Source organism: Bactrocera latifrons, unplaced genomic scaffold, assembly GCF_001853355.1.
Source record: "Bactrocera latifrons isolate USDA-ARS-PBARC rearing strain unplaced genomic scaffold, ASM185335v1 scaffold_11, whole genome shotgun sequence".
In the NCBI taxonomy this organism is placed as follows: domain Eukaryota; kingdom Metazoa; phylum Arthropoda; class Insecta; order Diptera; family Tephritidae; genus Bactrocera; species Bactrocera latifrons.
Genome location: NW_017534519.1, coordinates 1533389 through 1550036, shown reverse-complemented (window position 1 = coordinate 1550036; position 16648 = coordinate 1533389). Strand labels below are relative to the sequence as shown.

General features: G+C 36.6%; 7 protein-coding genes and 1 long non-coding RNA gene across 8 annotated transcripts; 3 read left to right on the top strand and 5 right to left on the bottom strand.

Moving 5' to 3' along the window:
* Nucleotides 1-594: 594 nt before the first annotated feature.
* LOC108973066 (diphthamide biosynthesis protein 2) lies at nt 595-2837 on the top strand. Its single transcript, XM_018940084.1, has 5 exons — nt 595-1262; nt 1318-1467; nt 1526-1772; nt 1826-1981; nt 2047-2837. The coding sequence occupies exons 1-5, from the start codon at nt 1107-1109 to the stop codon at nt 2772-2774; spliced, it is 1437 nt and encodes a 478-aa protein (XP_018795629.1). The 5' UTR covers nt 595-1106; the 3' UTR covers nt 2775-2837.
* Nucleotides 2838-2981: 144 nt separating this feature from the next.
* Nucleotides 2982-5096, bottom strand: LOC108973073 (mitochondrial-processing peptidase subunit beta). Its single transcript, XM_018940095.1, has 6 exons — nt 4932-5096; nt 4478-4684; nt 4074-4402; nt 3640-4016; nt 3490-3581; nt 2982-3430 (listed from the first exon to the last, which is right to left on the bottom strand). The coding sequence occupies exons 1-6, from the start codon at nt 4998-5000 to the stop codon at nt 3086-3088; spliced, it is 1419 nt and encodes a 472-aa protein (XP_018795640.1). The 5' UTR covers nt 5001-5096; the 3' UTR covers nt 2982-3085.
* Nucleotides 5097-5207: 111 nt separating this feature from the next.
* On the top strand, nt 5208-6359 carry LOC108973099 (cyclin-C). The gene is made up of 2 exons (XM_018940122.1): nt 5208-6003; nt 6059-6359. The coding sequence occupies exons 1-2, from the start codon at nt 5416-5418 to the stop codon at nt 6272-6274; spliced, it is 804 nt and encodes a 267-aa protein (XP_018795667.1). The 5' UTR covers nt 5208-5415; the 3' UTR covers nt 6275-6359.
* On the bottom strand, nt 6337-9120 carry LOC108973079 (GPALPP motifs-containing protein 1). The gene is made up of 4 exons (XM_018940104.1): nt 9034-9120; nt 6958-7673; nt 6668-6893; nt 6337-6585 (listed from the first exon to the last, which is right to left on the bottom strand). Exons 2-4 carry the CDS (start codon nt 7632-7634, stop codon nt 6421-6423), a joined length of 1068 nt encoding a protein of 355 aa, XP_018795649.1. The 5' UTR covers nt 7635-7673; nt 9034-9120; the 3' UTR covers nt 6337-6420.
* Nucleotides 7712-9114, bottom strand: LOC108973089 (phosphatidate cytidylyltransferase, mitochondrial). The gene has a single exon (XM_018940113.1). It carries the CDS (start codon nt 8999-9001, stop codon nt 7997-7999), a length of 1005 nt encoding a protein of 334 aa, XP_018795658.1. The 5' UTR covers nt 9002-9114; the 3' UTR covers nt 7712-7996.
* A 248-nt stretch (nt 9121-9368) lies between the features above and the next one.
* On the top strand, nt 9369-10078 carry LOC108973182 (UDP-N-acetylglucosamine transferase subunit ALG13 homolog). Its single transcript, XM_018940254.1, has one exon. It carries the CDS (start codon nt 9470-9472, stop codon nt 9980-9982), a length of 513 nt encoding a protein of 170 aa, XP_018795799.1. The 5' UTR covers nt 9369-9469; the 3' UTR covers nt 9983-10078.
* Nucleotides 10008-13687, bottom strand: LOC108973172 (26S proteasome non-ATPase regulatory subunit 1). The gene is made up of 4 exons (XM_018940243.1): nt 13522-13687; nt 12352-13318; nt 10990-12297; nt 10008-10927 (listed from the first exon to the last, which is right to left on the bottom strand). Exons 2-4 carry the CDS (start codon nt 13301-13303, stop codon nt 10134-10136), a joined length of 3054 nt encoding a protein of 1017 aa, XP_018795788.1. The 5' UTR covers nt 13304-13318; nt 13522-13687; the 3' UTR covers nt 10008-10133.
* A 1697-nt stretch (nt 13688-15384) lies between these two features.
* Nucleotides 15385-16197, bottom strand: LOC108972928. The gene is made up of 2 exons (XR_001993685.1): nt 15982-16197; nt 15385-15717 (listed from the first exon to the last, which is right to left on the bottom strand). It is a non-coding gene; the product is annotated as an uncharacterized LOC108972928 (long non-coding RNA).
* Between the last annotated feature and the right edge of the window lie 451 nt (nt 16198-16648).

Genomic DNA, 16648 nt, shown 5'->3' with positions numbered 1-16648 from the left:
AGCTCACATATAATTTGATTAAACGAAAATTTTTTTGTGTAAATACAAAATTTTTTTACTTGAACATTTTTTCTTGCAATATTAAGAACCATTTTAAAATTAAAATAAGTATATATCAATGATATTAAGAATTAGGTCAAATTTAGAATAGCATCCCCGGATTTCGGGGATAAAATGGGTATCACTGGAAAGTTGACGTTCTCCAGATCAAGTATATATATATATATAGAAAAACGTTTTTCTATATTAATTTTTTAATATTTATTGCAAATAAAGCTTTATTTTAAATTCCCTGCATTTGCTCAACAAGAATAGGGTTGCATACTAGCAAATAAATGGTATTGCCATATCTGCCTAGTTGTCAACAAAAGAAAATAAGCAAAAACTTTATACCAAAAATACATAAATGGAAATCGCCAAAACTCTTTAGCAATTTTTTATAAAAGAAAAAAAGTTGCCGAGAGGAGTTCTACGCGAAAGAACCCTGAACACCCCGGTGTTCGAAAACGTYATAGTGAAGTGTTAGTAAGTGAAAAGTGCATAATATAAGTGAAAAAGTTATTCACAATATACAAATTATATATTATTTCGTGATCTGGAGAACGTCGCCTTTCCAGTGATACCMATTTTATCCCCGAAAGTCGGGGATGATATTCTAAATCCCAGCCTAAGTATTTACAATAATCATTAAATGCTATGTCACATGGAAAAATAATATACAAAATGACGGAAAGTAGTACTTGTGGTAACCTCTAAAGTTTTTGACAGTTCTTCAGCGATCTTGCCGATTTTAATAATCGATAATTGAGATCCCTTAGGGGATGCCACATCGAAAAAATATCCATGGTTAAGAATCGACAACAAATAATTTAATATAAAAAACTTAATGCAAGAGATACATAAATATATCGTACAGAATTATAACTTAGAGTATGCGGTAAAACATTTATAGAATAAATCCGAGTTTTTGTATTATAAAATTAAATACTGGTCTTAAACAGCACAGCAACCCTAACACAGCTCATGCTTTTGTTAGAAATTGCATTATATATTCTCTTTAGTTCCAAATAATTTCATTGATATCAAGATATCATTTATTATTTGCAATGAGCACATCAGCCTTTTATAACTCTGCGGAGCAAGTAATTGAAAGGGAAGTAGACTTGGAGGAAGACGAAGTCACACCTCMGCTTGAACAGGTTTGGAATGGCACCCTACTAAAAATTTGTTGGGGATGGATTCGACAAAATGGATACAAGCGGGTAAAACTGTTTGTCAGTAATAAATGAAACAAAATAAATTAAAATATTTTATTAGGTCTGTCTTCAATTTCCTGACCATTACTTGCCGCATAGCGACGAGATAAGTGATAGTCTTAAAGCTTTGTTCACTCCCAACAGTGGGTCGACGGATACAAAACTTTTTATCTTGGCCGACACCTCCTATGGCAGCTGTTGCGTAGATGAGGTAAATTGTCATTCGAAATATCTTAAACTTGGATCCCAGTAAAAAAGGCATATTACAGATAGCTGCGGGCCATGTTGAGGCAGATAGCCTGATTCATTTTGGCAACGCTTGTCGTAGTAGAGTATCTCGTCTTCCGGTTCTGTATATGTATCCACAATATCCTTTTAATTTAAAAGATTTTATGCTTAAGTTGTCTTCAATGGCTGAGACTGTCAATGGAAGGGTCTTGTTTATATACCTTGATATAGGTTATCATCATTTGTTAGACAAACGTGTAAACGAAGCTGATGAAGATTCATTAAGCTGTAAGTAATAAGCATCGCTTTTGTTAACTGAGTTTGTATAAAATATTTTTTAGATAAATTAAAGGAAATACTGCCATGTAAAGAACTATTCATTGAAGCATATCCGCCCGCAGAGGACGTAGTAGAGCAAAAACACCCAAATGATCCCATCTGCCTTTTTGTCGGTTCCGAAAACTCAAGATTTTCTAACCTATCCATCACAACCCAAGGTATTACAGTTATTCTGTGTAAACAGTTTTTGTTGGCCTTTTCTCAYTTTCCTTTTTGTTTGCAGCTTCACAATGGTTTATCTATGAACCAAATAAAAATAGTTTGTTCGAAARAAATCCATTAACAGCCCAGTATATCCGCCGACGATACCACTACATAGAGAAGTGTAAAGATGCTCAAACTCTTGGACTAATTGTGGCCACCCTTACAGCCGAGGGTTATTTAAAAATTGTTTCTAGACTACAGGAAATGGCTAAATCTCGTGGAATAAAGACTCAGATTATTTCTGTGGGGCGGATTAATCCCGCTAAATTAGCGAACTTTTTAGAAATAGATTGTTTCGTGCTAATTGGATGTCCTTTCAATAATATGTATAATTCCAAAGAGTACTACAAACCCATTGTATCAGTATTCGAAGCTGAAATGGCACTCAATCCCGCATGGCATATGAAATATCCCGAGGCATACGTAACCGATTTTAAAAAGTTGCTACCGCAAGGAGAAAGGTTTTTAGCTTTTGATCCTACAGTCCAACAGGAACAAGACGTCAGCTTAATTAGTGGTCGTGTTCGAGGCATTACCGAAGATACTGTAGAAGAGGGAGCAGCAGCACTAAGTGAGCAGCAGCAGTCGCTTTCTGGGATAGGAAAAATGGAAGTGATGACCACCAATACTGGTCTTACATTTGAAGATCGTTCTTGGAAAGGTCTTGATCCAGCATTAGGAAACACAGAGCCAGCCAAGATAGAAAAAGGTCTAAGTGGTATTCCAACCAATTATACGCATGACTAGTTCCATTATTTTTACTTATACATACATATTTACAATTATTATTAGTGTTCTAAAAAAAAACTTTTGCTCCGGGTATTTGTATTAAGTTAAAGGGCTTCTCAATAATATTAGATTTTCTGTATAATATATATTAAGGATTATGTAACTGGACATTCAAATATTTATTGCTCACAAGTAAAATATACAAATCGATTTAAACTACGCTTGTTTTTCACTAACGGATATTTTCATTTAGATTGTTTTATTTTCCAATATATTTTCTCTCAATTACACTACTTTGTTTGAAGCATTTCTTCGTTTATTTAAATGAATTAGACCCTCAACCAATACATCGATGAGCGAATTCTGTTATATTCAGGCAGGTTCTCGACGGGKCCGACGGCAGCTACTGCGGGGCATCTGTCATAAATATATTTCATTGCGACATCACGTACATTTCTGACATTTACGGCGTCAATGCGTTGCTCTAATTCGTGCAAAGGAATGCGGCGGTTGTAGCAGAGCATTTGACGACCAATATCTTCACAGATAGGAGTGGTGCCATCAAGTTGGAGCAGCATATTGGTTTTCAACAAATTCTTGGCGCGTTCGACTTCGGCCTCAGTAACCATGGTGCAGAGACGCATCCATTCAGTTTGGACATTAAATAGCATATCCTGCACAAAACATGCAATTAACGAAAATCTTAAAGATATATATTTATTTCTTTTATTACCTCGCACTGCAATGGGTCGCAAACGAAATAGATACCCCACAATCCGGTGTCCTTGTAGCAGGTGTTAAATGATTGGAAACTGTGACATAAATCTGAAAAAGAGTTCGTATATTTTCATTTAGGTTTATAAATTTATCTTCTAACACTTACTGTCCTCRGCACTAGCACGTGCCAAGTTCGAAGCATTATTGACGCCACCACCTTGAGAACGATCCCAAGCTCCAATCAAAGTGTTAGCTACCATYAAAGGGATGTTATCTTGATCTGTCCAACCACAACCTTCCACAGCAATGGCAACATGTGCGAGGGGCAATGAATCATCGCGAACACGGACTTCTGAGCCAGTGAAGCGGCATGGTGTGACAACTGGTGGTTTGCCATCATAAGTATTTTCCAAACCGCGCAGATTTTCTTGAGCCAATTTGACTAAATCATCATGCTTAACACCGCCGGCACCAGCGAGCACAATACGAGAAGCCTTGTAATGAGTTGAAATGTAGTCGCAAAGGTCTTGTTTTCCAATACACCTGATTGATAAATAACATGTAAAAACTGATAACACTTTGAATATATTAATAACATACTTAATATTCTTAGTGGGTCCAAGAATGGTCTGTCCTAATGGTGTTCCTTGATATGCGGTAGCATGCAAATGATCGAACACCACTTCTTGCAGGTTGCTTTCAACTTCTTGCATTTCACGTAGAATAACAGATCGTTCGCGTTCGATTTCGGCTTCGCCTAATTTTGAGTTTTGGATGATGTCAGCCAAAATTTCGACTGCTTTTGGCACATCCTTCGACAAACACTTAGCGTAAAACACTGTTTGCTCGCGGGATGTATAGGCATTCAAATGAGCTCCCAAATTCTCAACTTCCAATTCCAAATCGGTTTGGGAACGTTTAGCAGTACCCTATTATAAAATATATATATATATTTTTTTTTTCTATAAATTTAGAAATATTTTCGTATTTATATATGAATTTACTTTAAAAGCCATATGTTCCAAGAAGTGGGCAACTCCATTATTCTTTTCGGTTTCAGAACGAGAACCAGCATCAATCCACAGACCAACAGTAGCAGTCGCCGCTCCGGAATCTTCGCTAGCAACACGTAGACCGTTATCCAAACGTGTCACCTGAGTGGCTGGAATATTCACGAGGGTTTTCTTTAGGCTTGCTGTTGCCTTGTAGCGCTATCATGAAATTAGACAATAAACGATGAAAATCAATATACGACACATAACCTCAAACCAAAATATTAATTTGCACTAAATTGTTAAATAACGCTTAAATTGAAAGTATTATCCCACAAATACATTTGCAATGGTATTTAATGTTATTGTAGAATTTTTCGCAATTCTAACAAATGTTTTATCACTTTTTCACATTACGTAATGCTACAAAACCTATTTTACACAAGATTTTTTGATAATCACTTACTTTTAAAAGCTCAGCTCCTTTAGAGAGCTGGCGCAAATTTTGTGAAACAGAGAGCACTCGCAACGCCATCGTTTCTATTAATTATTTAAAGTTATTTGCTTAAACTTTATTAAACAATTCGCCCTCGACGATCTTACACGAACCAGACAGGCARTTGGGCTTAAAGTTGGCTGCTTTTCTAGTAAAAAATTTAATCGTCAAAATAGAGTATGTTAACTCAATGCCAAAACGGGTCAGAACATTTAAATGTCATGCCTTATTATTATTGTTTTCAACTTTTTTGGTCACTTTCTTCGACGACAACAAAACAAATCTGACATTTGTAGCTTCGAATAAAATTTGCTACACAAATTTATAATTGGTGAATCTTTTGAAAGATTTTGCTTAACAAAAAATTTAAAATTTTAATACAAAGTTGAAAAAGGCAAACGTTTCTAACATAAGAACTTTGTTTCAACTTTTATACCAAACACGATTGCTTGAAATGGCTGGAAATTTCTGGCAAAGTTCTCACTCGCAACAGTGGATACTTGATCGGCAGGACCTGATACGCGAAAGACAATACGATYTACAAGTGCTCAGTGAGGATGAATATCAGAAGATTTTTATTTTCTTCGCTAATGTCATACAAGTACTGGGTGAACAACTGAAACTTCGGCAACAGGTCATTGCTACTGCGACTGTTTACTTCAAACGATTCTACGCCCGAAACTCTCTAAAAAACATAGATCCTTTATTACTAGCTCCTACCTGCATATTGCTGGCTTCCAAGGTGGAAGAATTCGGTGTAATTTCAAATTCAAGATTAATCACCATTTGTCAATCGGTGATTAAATCAAAATTCAGCTACGCCTATACACAGGAGTTCCCCTATCGMACAAATCACGTTTTAGAGTGCGAATTCTATTTGCTTGAAAACCTAGATTGCTGTTTAATTGTCTATCAACCCTATCGCCCTCTACTTCAATTGGTACAAGACATGGGACAAGAGGAACAGTTGTTAACTCTAAGCTGGCGCATAGTTAACGATTCTTTGCGGACAGATGTATGCTTGCTATATCCTCCTTACCAAGTAAGTACTAAAATTAAATTTGCTTATATACAAATATTAACTTTTTCTATTCTAGATTGCAATTGCGTGCTTGCAAATTGCCTGCGTTATCCTGCAAAAAGATTCCATGAAAACTTGGTTTGCCGAACTGAACGTTGATTTGGAAAAGGTTCAAGAAATAGTACGAGCAATTGTAAATCTTTATGAACTTTGGAAGGATTGGAAAGAAAAAGATGAAATACAAATGCTATTGAGTAAAATACCAAAGCCAAAACCAGCGCCCCAACGCTAAGTATTAAGTTTAAAAGTAATGAGTTCCACTCCTAACTTTTTAAATATAATACATTTTAAGTATTCGTATTTCTGTAAGTGAAAAATGTATTTTTATAATTATTTATATTAAACATTAATATTGGGTATATATTCAAGCGAAGATACTCAAAGAAATTTTGTTCTCCCACTTGCGAACTTGGTATTAAGTATTTTTGCTTTATCGACGATCTGCTTGGTTTGGTTTTTATCGATTTTGTTTAATTTCAAATCTACATCCCGACTAAATGGTCGTCGCTCGGGCTTAGCTCCTGCACTGGCCAGTTCCTTTTCCTATTAATATATGCGATAAAGTTAGCCAAACTTGTATATGTATCTATGTAACCATACTATTTGTAAACAGTAAAAAACTTACTTTTTTCTTTTGCTCCTTTCGTAATTTCTTTTGGTGTATTTCTACTAACGACTCATCTCGCTTGTGCTGCTTTTTATGCTTCTTTGCAATGCGTGCCTGCTCTTCGTCTCGTTGCTTTTCATAAGCGTCTTCAGCACTTCGTTTCAATGCCTCAACCGTCTTTTTGTCCTTTGATGTGCTCGTAGAAGGCTTGGTTTCATCATGAGGAGTTTTAGTCCAAGAGGAACTGTTAAAAAAATGAAAAATTATGATTTTTATTTCAACTATTTATAAAATAAGAGTATACGCACCGATCACTAAAGTCCGGTTTTTCTTTCCCCTGATGAAACGTTCGCTTCATGTTCGAAAGCGCTGCTAAGCCGCCCTTTAGCCCAACTTCTGGCAATTCCAACATCCATTCCTCACGTACTTTTACGTCAGTAGTATTACCGGTTCCTTCAATGGCTGCCAATTTGAGTTCCAATGCGCGCTGCTCCAATTCCATTTGTGTTGAACTCATTTTTGCTAACCCATCAGAGTCGTTGCTTACAGGCACAGGACCATATGAGAAATTCATGTCATCCACTTCGCCATCACTAACTGAAGCAGCCGCGTTATCCCGCTCAGACATTTCTGAAGACTTGCTTTGTACGTTCTCAATGAAATTTAAAAATTCACTTGGCAATGTGGGGCCTATTAATGCTTTGTCAGATTTTGTATTTGCTTTAAGTAAATGAGGTGGTAAGGCCGGGCCGAATGCATCTTCACTGCCTTCAATTGTCTCATTTTTATTATCCAAACCCGAAATCGGTAAATTGGGTTCAAGTGGAAGTTTTTCCTTGTGGTAATGCTTCTTGTCCTTGTGTCTCTTCTCTTTCCTTTCCTTTTTCTTGTGCTTCTTTTTCTCTGACTTCCTTTTGAGTTTCTTATTTTTCTTCTTTTTATAATGTTCCTCTGATGATGCGGATGAGTCTGAGTCGCTTGACATTTTACTTAAATTATTTTCGTGAAAATGATCAGTTTCGAGCTAATAAATGAAATTAAAAAAGTAAAACTGCGTTAATGTTAAGTTGTAAATTATTTGCACTTTATTGCACTAAATAGTTAAGAAAGCTAAAAAATAGTTAACAAATATTTGTATACACAAATATATCTCATAGCCAGTATCTATTTTATATATTTACATTGCTGAAATCCTATTTTTTCTTAAATAACTAATTGCTTTAACATAGTCATTAAATTGTCTCTGTTATAAATTAGAACTCCTCGCTTGAGCTTTTAAAGCAACTTAATGCAATCAAATTTCATTTTAATAACTTTGGCATAGTTCCATTTGTGTACGTTGAGCGACTAGGAAAAAGTTTTAAGCGCCTTACGATAGCTGTAAATAAGCGATTTAAAGAGACCTGCGCTGGGAATGTTCTTTATTGACTGAGTGATGCTGCTACGCCACACTATGTCATTTACTGAAGTTTGGATCAGCTCGAGGAGATTGTGAGACTCGGCCAAGTGTGGCACAATTTTCATATAATTCCCTTTAAATGCTGAATTTTGCACAATACGCCTTTGTAATGCACTGGGTGCATTGCGTAGATGGTGTATTCTAGCTAATAGCGATTTGTCCTGTTCAAATAGCACAATGGTTTTATCTGAGCCTATTTCTTTAGCATTGAAATCAGCTGCAACATAGTCCGTTAAATTTTGCATTACTGGATAGTATAAACCCAAGAAATCTTTTTCTTGGGCCAGAACAATATTCCGTACCTTCTGCTTATTCTCACCGAATAACATTCGAAAATCACCTTTATAACTAAGACTAGAGATTGTGTGGAATAGTTGATAGGCAGTAAACTGTTCTGGTAGTAATAGTAATGCTACTTGAAAGGCGCTCATTAAGTTTTTTGCTAAAGCTTCGTTCAATTCGTCGTCACCATTCGTTGGTACCAATTCCCTTACAGGCTTTTGAAGACGCCCGGCAAGGTACAAATATCGCCAATTTAATAAATCATCCAGTAGGTGCTCTCTTGAGACAACGCCATATTTAATAGTTACGTCAATGTCAGGCAAATGCACCAACGTGTTGAAGTATACACGAGCTCCTAAATGCTCCTGGTAGTTCATGATAAAACGGGGACCCAACAGGTGCAGCATTGAGTAGTGACTTTCCTGACGATTAATATTTTCTGCATGCCAACCAAGAGGATCACGTACACAGAATATCAGGTCAATAACGTTATTTTTTTGCTTAGAAATTTTTTCATAGCCAACTTGCTGCTTGACACCGCTGCCATATGCGAAAACATACGAAAGTCCGCCACGAGGAAACCGMGCCAAAATTTCCTTAAACACCCCCATTTGAGTATATTAAAAAAATAATTACTCTTTACCAATGCAAAATGTTAAAAAACGAATTCTCTCCATATGTTTATAAACTCGGTTCCTTTCAGATCGTCGAACTATATCCTTTACGTGCTTTTGTTGTGTGACAAAAAATTATTAATATAAGAAGAAGCATGACAACAGCTGTTAGGTGAGAGATGTATTTTAATCAATTTAGCCAATAAAAATAGGAAATTCAAATTTGAAAAATATTAATATCGTTGGAAAATTTTCAGAGCATTATTCATTAGATCGATTATTTTAAATATAATTAAATTTAAATTATATTTATTCTAATCCATATTTTTTTAGAGTGGCATCACATTTAGAGTGACCAAGTTTTAATCTATTTAAGTAATGACATCGACATTTTTAACTCATCTTGTTTTATTTCASTCAATTGTAAGTTGATTCCAATTAGCCATTACTAGTGGTGTTATTAAAATGCACTGGAAAATAATTTATGTCACAGTGGGCACTACTAGATTCGATGAACTTATAAAGGCAGTGACATCTGCTCAAGTTTTGAACGTTCTACAGAGACGAGGATGTCAAAAGTTGGTCATTCAATATGGTCACGGTAGCCCAGTAAAGAATTCAAGAAACATTCATCATGATTATGGTATAACTATAGAACAGTATGATTTCAAGCTTGAAGTGCCCAGGACTGATATATTGAATGCAGACCTCATAATTGGTCACGCTGGAGCAGGAACTTGCATGGATATACTAAATCATGGACGGGCGGGGATTATTGTTATTAACGAAAAGTTAATGGACAACCACCAAAGTGAACTCGCGCAACAATTAAGTGATGAGGGATACGTATATTATTCTAACATAAAAGGACTTGCTCAAACAATGGAATTAGCTAATTTAGCAGAACTAAAACCATACGAAAAGAACAATAATATGAAAAGCTTTGTAAGATATTTGAACGAGATGATGGCAGCATAGYCGTAAAATATGGTACATGGGTAAATTTGTTTAATTATATATAGATTTTATTATGCTTTGAATGTGAAACGCAGAACATATTTGTTTATACATGTATGCATGATTTTTAAATGTTATAGYAAAATTACAAAATGATAAAGAGCATTCCCATTTAGTCCTCTATATATTCGAATGGCTCTGGTGGCTCTGGTTCCTTAGCATCGTCATTCTTCGGTCCATAGGCAGCTACTGGTTCAACCAGTTCTTGCTCTGYTGATTTGCCGGTGTGTTGCAGTACAATGATACCGCCAATGGTAACATCTTTGAGTGGTATATAGGATTGTGATTCGGCAACGCTTACAACTTTTAGCTGCTGACGAACAACACGTGCTGGATTCTGCAGTATCTCAAAGTTAGGTTCAGGTTCTTTCTTTTCCTTCTTCTCTTTTTCGTCTTTCTTTTTATCACCAACATCCTTATCCTTTTCCTCYTCCTTTTTCTTTTCCTTCTCTTCTTTTTTCTTCTTATCATCTTTTTTCTCTACCTTCTCATCTACATCCATTTTCTTGTCGTCCTTCTTTGAATCCTTGCTGTCCTCGTCGATCTCCATCTTGTTATCTTCTTCCTTCTTATCAGCAATTTCACGACGCCTTTGACGGGCAGCGATCGAGAGGACGGCAGTGGCCACTTTTTCTCGCTCCTCCGATTTTTTCTCTTCCAAGGGTGCCGGATAGGCATACAGAGATGGTTTTGCGGCGGATTTGAACTCCATTTTTGGCATTTTCAGGTCCGAATTCAAACCAATAACGCATGTAGGAGTAAAGGCCAAAGACAAAGAATGGGCTAACGGGAACCAGTACCAGTATTGAGTGAAAACCAGCATTCCAACAACAGCTTGCAAATTGGTATGTCCAGTGCGAGATTGCAAAGATAGCGTAGCATTGCGACCACCGCCATCAATAATGCCTAAAAATAGTGTTTTTTTTATTACATATGTGAACAAAATTTAAATATTTAATATAACACACCTTGTGCTAAAATAGCACCGAACTTGGCCATGACATCTTCGTGCTTATTGCTGATCACCTCGGCATAAAGTTGACGGAAGAAACTATTCTTGGGGCAAGTCTGGTCGGTATGCTGTATTAGAATCATAGCAGAAGCAATAAGAGCACCTTGACGGACAAAGTTTACGGGATCGAATTTAACCATAGGTTCCAGGAGACCGATTGCCTCACGTAATCCTGTGCCTGCACAAGCAATACCCAAAGCCATAGCAGCACCGTAGCGAACATGTGGGTTGTATGATTCAGCGAGCAAACTTACAACGGATGGACATTGCTCTGGCGTGCGGAAAAGAATAAAACCAATTGCAGTTACCGCAGCACGACGGACATCATCGTTCACATCAGAAACTGCGACATGCAATAGCCGTCGGATGGCTTTATTGCTGCCGGTACCATTATATGCCATCGCAATGGTGTACATGCCGGAACGACGCAATACAGGATCTTTGTCAGTGGACAAACTGGTAACCAAGGGATCTGCCTCCTCTAAGCGAGCAAACATAGTCAAAGAAATACCAACTGCCAACCCACGGAGGATCTTCTCGTGTTGCGTTTCTTGTGCATACGAAACCATATCTTCAATAGCTTGGGCGTTCTTAGARCCCAACATTACCATACCCATGGCAATACCTGCAGCCTCACCGGTAACGGCATCGTCTTGATACAAATTAAATTTCAGTTGCTCGTACAAATCTTGGCGATGGGTGCCCATAGCCGCAAGACCCAACCCCAAGCAGCCACCATGACGTACATTCTCATTCTGAGCATCTTTTAATTGTTGCAAAAGGTAGTCGATGATGTTTGCACCATGATTGGCGTGGATCAGGCCTAAGGCATATAGACCACCGCCCTCGGAATATCCAGAGCTGGGACCAGTCTCTTTCGGCAAGTAACTCTGCATAAGACCCAAAGAATCCTTTTCATGACCGCGGTGGATGACTCCTAGAGAAGCTGTGGCTGTCAACTTGGCCCAATTAGTTGCTCTTGCCAACCAATCTAAGTTGTCACGTAAAAATTGATCCGATGTTGTACCAGCATGCATGAAGGCATTGGCGATAACGGTAGCAGTGTGACAAATAGAGACACGGACAGCTTCCTTTGTGCCACGCAGAATTTGTAAATCGGCGTGATTGCTGCGAATCAAAAATTGTAATTGCAGATCAATAGTTACTTCTCCGGATARAATGGAGATAAGTTTCTCGATATTTTTCTGATGAGCCTTTTCAGAGTCATTTAAGGACTCAATTGTTCTCTCGATTTTCGCATCACCTAACAAAAGAAGCTTATAAAATTTAATTACAATTATGAARAATATAGCTTTACCTTCAGCATCACCAGCGGAATCTTCCGATTTAGGTTTATCATCACTAGCTGTTTTCGATGAATCTTCAGTGTTTGTAGGATTTGTGCCCTGTGGCTTAAATGTGGACGGCAAAGCCGTTGGGATTGGTGCTGTTTCTTTAAGTGCTTGCAAAACTTTTCCTAAAAATTCTTGTGTTGCAGATTCGTATAAGTCGAAGGCAATTTGATATGCCATTAAATTATTTCCTTCCACTGAGGAGCGAGTTAGTTTGTCTAGTACTTCAGCAACAGCCAGAGGATCTTCCAAAAATATTAAGCACTGACACATATTTACGTAGTCTGGTACCCCCAAATCACGATACAAGCCTACTAAGCAACGCAGTACTTCATTGCGGAATCCACGATTCTGAATCAAAGACATGGTGACATTGTATGCATAAGCTAACATGCCAGCAACATCATCCGATTTCATAATAGATTGTTCAAAAATATCCATACGACGCGTTTCCAATGCAATACCCAAAGCTTGACGGTATTGRCCGTCATCTAAGCACCGTTGGATCATACGGTTGACAATGGCTTCTAGGCGTGTGTCAACGGCCTTAGCTTCTTTAGGATTTTCAATGAATACTATTCTTTGCGCAATGTAAAAATCGATACATTTGGCAATTATGGTTTCGGTGTATTCATTGCGAGCATTTACGTCGAACAAGTCTCCAGCGCCTAAGGCGTAGGTTAATGCATCTTCGAAAGATCCCAAATGATAGAATACCTTAGAAGCTACCATGCCTGCTAATTTGTTTTCAGGAAACGAACGATCTTCATGGAGCATTTCAATTTTTTCTATTGATTCCGAAATCTCTGGCCAAAATTCATCCACAATGTTATCAAGCTTCTTCAGGGCAAATACCTTCAAATCAGGCATTGGCTCATCCAATAGCGAGATGATACCAGCGGCGGATGTTAGCGTCATTGTAGTTGTTGGTTACTGAAAATTACAAGCGACACATAATTAAGGTTATGTTTATAGAGTGTAATTTCATTGAAACAATAAAATTTTGTATTTCTGTATACAAAACTTTAATGAGACGKGCAAATTTTACAAATATTTTTGAGTTAACTAGAAAAATGTGTATCCATTAAGACTTTTTAAAGACTTTCAATTCTTAAAATKAGTATTTATTTACACACCTTTACAGTTTCTCCAATAAGTATATTGCGTAGACGTTATTTTCCAATAAACTATTTAAATTTTATATATTTTCCGCACACAAATTAATATTTTYCAACCCGTTTGAGAATATTTAACACCAAATGACAAAATTGCAAATCACTACTGTCAAACTGGTTAGCTTGCCTGTCATCTAAACTTGAGTATGTTCAGTGGATCATTTCTTATTAAATTCGATGCTGCCATACCTTAGTTAGAAATGCTCTTTTTTTCGTTAAATTTGTGCTTCGTTGCCATAATTTTTTGAATACATATAATAAAAATGGGGATTGCATAAATGCATAGGTAAAGTTTAGACTAATTAAAAACAAAAAAAATTTWAAAAATTTGGATTTAATTAAAAAAAGTYAAGTGAAGTAAAAAATTGTGGCACCAATGTCTTGAGTTYTGAATCCGGGGTATGSAGTTTTGAATTATTTAAACTTCRTTAGAATCTCAAGTTTGAGACGTTTTAGTATTTCAAATGACTCTGTTGCATAATTCTGCTTAGCGATATCTCGGGTTTATTAATTTCGAGAATATTTTTAAAATTTTGAAAAAATTTCATTGAAGAGTCCATTATTTTCAATTCTCAATCAGTTACAGTTAAATTAATATACAAATATAGTCATGTATGTATGTATGTATATAGATATGGCAACACTATATATAACGGAACACTATAGGAAGCGGAAATTAATTGAAAGCTATAAGTACTCTTAGTTAGTTAGCACTTAAAAAAAGACAATTACTTGAGATTGCGTTTTACTCGCCACGCACTTTCCAAAATGAAAAAAAAAGGTGTGCGAATTCTTTTTGCAGCAAAGCTCAAAAGGAAGATAAAAGTCACAACAAGTTAACCTACTTTCGGTGCAACAACGCACACGCYATTTACATATTCCATCGTTGGCTGTACGAGAGCTGCCAATGTAAAGCAAGAAATCAAAATCAAGTTCATTGCACCGATACTGCAATTAACGGCGCGAGGCTTGTCCAACAGCGTCATCAACGTTAGCGGCACCGCTATCAATGCGCAGCATATTGCTTGTACAGGTAAGCCAACTGAAACGTAAAGCTGTAAGTTGTGGGCCTTAAATATTTTGTCATGCTGCCGCCGAACCAAACCGGCTCTGCGGACACGCCGTCTTAGCAGCCACCGTTTGCACCACTTTTTCCATGATTTGATGCATATACATATACTCGTATATGCCTGTACATACTCTGGCACATACTTATGTTTTTGTATTTGTGTATATTTCAGTTTAGTCAAAAAACTGTGCTCATTCCGCATTTTAACTCCAAATTGGCCGTCGGAAAGGCTGGCCGGCAGCGTGCCGCCGAGGTAATGGTTTGCCAATTGCTAACACTGCTTGTGAACATATACTATACATACATGCAGATATACTACTTGTGCGTATTTGTTTCAACTTTTTATAAGAGCCCACTTGAGCGGACTTTACAAGACGCTTTTAATTACGTCAAACCTCTTGATTGCGTTCATTGTCAAGGTGAGTGCGTCACGTTCAATGCCTACTGCAATCAGTTGATAGCGACATCCACGGAATAGAAATTAATTTAGATGGAAATGTTGATGCCAACGCCGGAAAATTTATTGCCGCTCCATGTTCCTTCAAAGAAAGGAGCTCGGGTGGCCTCACGCTGGAAGTGTTCGATGAGAGTAGTTACAGCATGAATCAATTTTGAAGTTGCTCAAAGTATTGATTAACAATTAAAAATGTTTTGTTACAATATTTGTGCAAAAAAAAAAACACAAAAAAAAAACAAAAAAAAAAAATGCGGCAATGAAGCTCAGTGAAGTCATTGAACATCGAAAAGACAAACTCTTGTGAGTTATTCACTACGACTTTCATATTTATTCATGAAAACAACTTAATTAAAGTTATTAGTCCACAAATACCGCAAACAAATTTCTTTTTTATATCATTGCAACACCWGCTGCTGAGGCTAACTGCCCGAGAACGAGTTATTGCGGCTTKATTTAGTAAAAAATAAACTGCAATAGGAATTCATTGAAGATGAGGATATTAATACCCGAGAAGTCCTCCACAACGCAAGTGAATGTCAGCTTAAGGTTCAAGTGTTCTTYTGCTCAGTTTTATTCATTGTGGGACGCCTTCCACGATGTGTTAATGGCATAATTATGCATTTATATTTACCTTTTAAAATAAATGATTTCCATATTTTTATTTTATTTTACGTTGTTTTGTTAATAATAATCAGCTTCTAATGTGTCTGTCAAAACTCAGATCATGTCAGCTGTATAGATTCATAAGAATGTACACATGTTATGTATGATATATAAACGAAAAACTATGTATGTAGGTATATTTCCTTACAACACTTCAAAAGTTGCTACACGGCGTGGGGCAACATCATAACACAACTTCTACGTTCAACCATCAATTCATGCATTCACTCACCCAACTCATATTCGGTGGAGCTTTGTATAAATCTAAACACTTTAAAATTAAGTACTTCCGCCGTGACGTTCGAAACTGCGCTGAGCTTATATCACGCGTTGTTATTGCTGTCAGCACAATGGTGCCTGACTTATGCATTGTAGGCAATTTTCACAAATCTACTACTTATGCACATACGAAAATGAAAACAAATTTGCCTACTCAAAGTAARCACACACATACTTACAGGCATATGCAATTTAGTATATAATAAATAAATACAAGAATATATGCAGGGTGTTTTTTTTAGAGATATAGAATTTTTCAGACTTTGGAAAATTGTCATTGAAAACTGAAAAAAGTTTATTTCAAAGCTATGCGGCAAATTTAATTATCAAATTGGAATAGTGTGAATATTTCTGGCAWGCTAAGGTGATGTTGAATGGAAAAACGGTGCTTAATAGAACCGAAGGATGGTTTAATTRCTTCAAATAAATAAAATATATACACCTGTGTACTCTGGAAAAAGCACCCTCTATAAGTGCACAGGTTCGCACGTAGACTTGTCAGTGCTACTCCTTTTGATTTATGCTTTGACACACTTGCGCACATATTATTTTACAAAGTACATACTAGTACATATTATATATAATTACATATGTATGTATGTATATATGGGCTTYCATGT

Bases quoted from the DNA above. Each gene is read 5' to 3' on its own strand.
- LOC108973079 (XM_018940104.1), bottom strand. From the start codon at position 7,634: ATGTCAAGCGACTCAGACTCATCCGCATCATCAGAGGAACATTATAAA. The intron at 6,894-6,957 runs GTGCGTATACTC...TTTTTTTAACAG, and splicing joins AAACCGGACTTTAGTGATCG to TTCCTCTTGGACTAAAACTC. The intron at 6,586-6,667 runs GTAAGTTTTTTA...ATATATTAATAG, and splicing joins GAAAGGAGCAAAAGAAAAAA to GAAAAGGAACTGGCCAGTGC.
- LOC108973182 (XM_018940254.1), top strand. From the start codon at position 9,470: ATGCACTGGAAAATAATTTATGTCACAGTGGGCACTACTAGATTCGAT.